Here is a 4,281-nt window from a genome sequence, read left to right as displayed (position 1 = left end):
CAATTTGTTTCACCACTTCATCACTATTACAGTTTTCAAATGGACTGGAGTCAACCAACGCTGAAAGGTTCAAGTAATTATTTATTCTAACTGGTACCAACTGATTATTCTGTATTAGACAATCTAAAGATTTAAGTTTCAGGATCTTTTGGGCATTATGCCAAGTGTTAATTACTGTATTTCCAAAGAAAAAGTAAGACTTGCTATAATGAGCTTCATATGGACCAATTTGACTTCTGAATAATGATATGAATAATGAAGATTCTGGTGAAAATTTTAGTTCAAAGATTAAAGAAGGTGCTTTCCTGAGTAATATCAGAAGATCAAAATGGATCTGCTAAGTACAGGCATCTACTATCCACTGCTTCTTTATTGTAATGTACTTTCCTACAGAATCTAAATTTCCAGAGGTCTTAACATCTCTGGATAGAAAAAAGCTTTAGACAGAGCTGGTTAAGCGTATCCATTTACTGCATTGTTCAAATTTGGGTTTCCCAATATATCTGAATATATAAAATCTATGGTTTTTATGTTTTTCATTGGGGGGGGGGGGGGGGGGGGGGTAGCTAAAAGTTACTTTTAAGTTTTCATCCACAAGTTAAAAATATAAAGATTTCTCTTTGGCACATTGAATCTTCATTTAGCCATTGTGGCTTTCAAAAACTCACTACACTCTGGGGTGTCCTGGATACATCTATATTTCCTTGAAGGGGTTCTTTCACTTTCTGACCACTATTAGAGAACCTCTGAAACTTTCTCATGTATTCTCCTGGTATTTTTTTTTTCATCTTTTGTGATTTTTTTTATAATCATTTTTTTTTCTGAAATGGCAATAACAGACTTATGTTCCCTTCTGAGGATTATGGTCCATCCATCCATTATCTAACCATTTGACCATTGTCTAGTTCAGTTTCTGGCAAATGTCTGGAGCAAAATATTTTTGAAACAAAATTATTTATGATTTAAATGCCATGAGTTTTCATCTGCAAAGGAGGTGTACTTGGAGAGTATTATTAAGTCTGAATAAAAAGAACTTGATTTTATTGCCAGGAACCACAGGAGGTAAGAACTTCTCTTTGTGTTACACCCATAATACATAACAAATGTAAGTATATTTACAGCATCATTTATTCTATATCACATTATCACATTATATATGTCTTTACTGAATAATAATATATTGCACAAAAACATATATAATTTGATGGTATAGAACTGCACTCATACCCAGTAATCGAGTAAGTCCTTATAAGATTTTTATAGATTAAACATGATTTAGGTTGGATGAAGGTCTTTTTAGATCAGAAAGAGATAGAGAGATATCAGAGAGTCACTGCAATAGGAAAGAAAATATTTCTGTGCTGTATGGTTTTGCTGATTATGCACCATATTATCTCAAATGAGCCATTTAAGTATGAGTCACCTGCATTGGCCTGATTTTCCAAGTGTACTCTAACTGCAGGTTTTAGGAAGATGTTCTGTGATACAGATGTGTTGTAGAATTTTGGATTCTTCTGTGCTTAAAATGGTGAATATAATAAATAGAAACTCAAACAGTCCATCAAATTTATTGTAAGTTTATTCCATTAACATCAAGGGTCACATTCTGGAGACTAAGACAAGAAATGTATCATTAAAATGTAAATGCTACTGCTAAAATTTACTTCTACAGAGTTGTGTTAAGAAACTGCCTTAGAATATTACTGTATTAATAACAAATAACTATTTACCTACAAAGGAGACATGGACGTTTATATTAACAATCTTAAATGTGTGCACTGCCCCAAATGTTTCCACCATTATGCCCTCAAAGGATTTATTTAATAATCAATCATGACTGTAAACATCATTAAAATGACAATTAATTCTAAATTAATAATGATTCATGGAATATATATTCTGAAAATGTACAATAATATAAAACATCACATTTTTATTAGGATGGTCAATGACTGTGTGCAGTTTGTGCATTGTAGAATTTCTTTGCGACTTTTCTAAAAGACATGCATTTTCAGTTTTATGAGTGAATGTAGGGAGTGCACATGAATGGGCCCTATGATGGCCTGTTATATTCCTACTTGGCATTCAGTGGTGCTATCTCCTTTCCCTGTATTCTTTTTATGATGAAATGGGCAAACAAAAACATGAAGGGATGACTATTTTGAGTAATAAACAAGCAATACTTTATAATAATATAAAGTATAATAATATAAATATATCCTTTCATTTCTGAGTTCAACTTACTCTTTATGAAACTTTTAAGGAGCCAGAGACTACTCTGACAGAATTAGGAACAGGAGCCAGACATTGAAGAGATGATGGAAGAGGTGACGGTCCATTCTAATGAACACTCAAGCATGCACCAGCACTCAGTAATATTGGGCCAAATTAAATCCACCAATTCACATGTATTTCCAAGATTTGAGTCATACTTAATGTTTAGGGTTAGACCTCAAAGAGATGAGAAGAAATTGTGCAGCCCAGACTGACAATTGAATCAGAGTCTATTGAGGCGTGAAGAAGCAGCTCTAACAAACACATCCCTGAACCAGAGATAAACAGCATTCAGAGTGGTATCAATGTAACACTATTACACATTGAAAGGTGATACGTAATGAAATGTTGATAGAAAATTGATTGATACCTAATATAGATAATATTTTAATGTGTTATTAAATATTTTTAAAACCTATAAAAGTCAAAATTCTTTCATTTTGAATATTTAAATTCAGTTTTAGAAAACAGACAAAAAGCCAGGCACTAGAATTTTTATTATTAGTAGATTTTGTAAAATGTAAAAATCTTATTTTTTCATTGACACTATGATAAATCTTTTAACCTTTAAAAAAAGTTTTAAATGCCTTTCATATAATATTATATATTAATTCATTCACAAATATCATATTTCGAAATTATGATGATGTCCTAAAGATGATCTGTAGCTGCTTTTAGTGATGTTTTCAATGCTACTTTCACCAGCCCAAAAGTAATATAAAATAGAAAGACTTCTCTAAATTTGTCATCTCGCACACCATAAATAAAAGAACTTAAACAACGTGGCAAAATATTAAAGGTGATAAAATTGAAATATTTTACATGTGAAAAAATGTTCTGGTTTATTTGGAAGATTGCCATTTCCATGAAAGGGGAAACTAAAATGGCTAAACAAAGCACTAGCTGAAAGGTGTGTAAGAGGACTGTGTTTCGAGCTTTGGAGGCCGAACTGTCGGCTGATACAGTTCTTGCCACCTCCATTATTTTGACATATGTGAAAGCCACCATGCCTAACATGACCCCAAAATACAATGTTGCCATTACTGACCACGCATATGATTGCCAGATGCTTCTTATCATCAAGTCATAGCTGCAGAAGTTTTTTTCAACATAAAATGTTTTGGGCTCCATTGCAATGACAATAATAAAATCTCTGATGCTAGGAATTGAACTCAAAAGCCAAATGATGAGAATAACATCTAGAGTTCTTTTCACTGTAGAAATCTGTCCATGTCTCAGTGGCATGCATATGGCCACATATCGCTCCAGACACATTGCGGTGAGAGTTAAAGGCGTATTAATTGACAGTGTTTCCAGAATCATAGCAATGACAATGCAGGCCCCTGCAGGCATGAGAATAGAGAAATAGTAGAAAAGTTGTGACATGTCCATAAAAACAAGCTGAAATGTGTCCACAAAAAGCATATGGACAAATAAAATATAGCGGGTGTCCTCCCGAAAAGAATCTTTTCTGAAAAAAGAGAAAAGCATGACAAAGTTGATATAAAGAGAAATATAAATCATTAACTGTGTGAATGTTACCCTAAATTGTTTTATACTATTATTGATTTGTGAGTTATTAGCTTCCATAGTCTGTTAACCTGTAAGAAAAGGAGAAAAATACAATGTAATTATTTTGTAAAAAGGTAAAAAGAAAACATGTAAAATAAGTCCAAAGGAAGGTATTGAGATGTTGCTAAATTATTTACAGTACCTTCCAATGCATTTGTTTCCTGAACCTCTTCTCATAATACAGGGTTACAGTGAACTAAAACCTACACTAGCAGCTTAGTGTATAAGGCAGGAATCAAGCTTGAATGGTATGGCAGCTGATCACAGATATCTGACATATGCTTGGCTTAATTAAGATGATCAGTTAAGTTAATGGCTTGTGTTTGGAGACTTCAAGCAGATGTCTTCTTAGCTAAGAACCAAATTGGGTACCCAAGAGCAAGGAGGTGCCAATGCTCTAAATAGCTTCACTGGGCCACTCTATTGCTATTTTGT

At 33.1% G+C, this 4,281-nt stretch overlaps 1 protein-coding gene across 1 annotated transcript; it reads right to left on the bottom strand.

The window, feature by feature from the left end:
• Positions 1 to 2,837: 2,837 nt before the first annotated feature.
• Positions 2,838 to 3,869, bottom strand: LOC127527559 (odorant receptor 131-2-like). The gene has a single exon (XM_051926646.1). The coding sequence runs from the start codon at positions 3,862 to 3,864 to the stop codon at positions 2,926 to 2,928; it is 939 nt and encodes a 312-aa protein (XP_051782606.1). The 5' UTR covers positions 3,865 to 3,869; the 3' UTR covers positions 2,838 to 2,925.
• Positions 3,870 to 4,281: the final 412 nt, after the last annotated feature.

This window comes from Erpetoichthys calabaricus, chromosome 4 (assembly GCF_900747795.2).
Source record: "Erpetoichthys calabaricus chromosome 4, fErpCal1.3, whole genome shotgun sequence".
Classification (NCBI taxonomy): Eukaryota; Metazoa; Chordata; class Cladistia; order Polypteriformes; family Polypteridae; genus Erpetoichthys; species Erpetoichthys calabaricus.
This window is presented reverse-complemented; position numbering and strand designations above follow the sequence as displayed.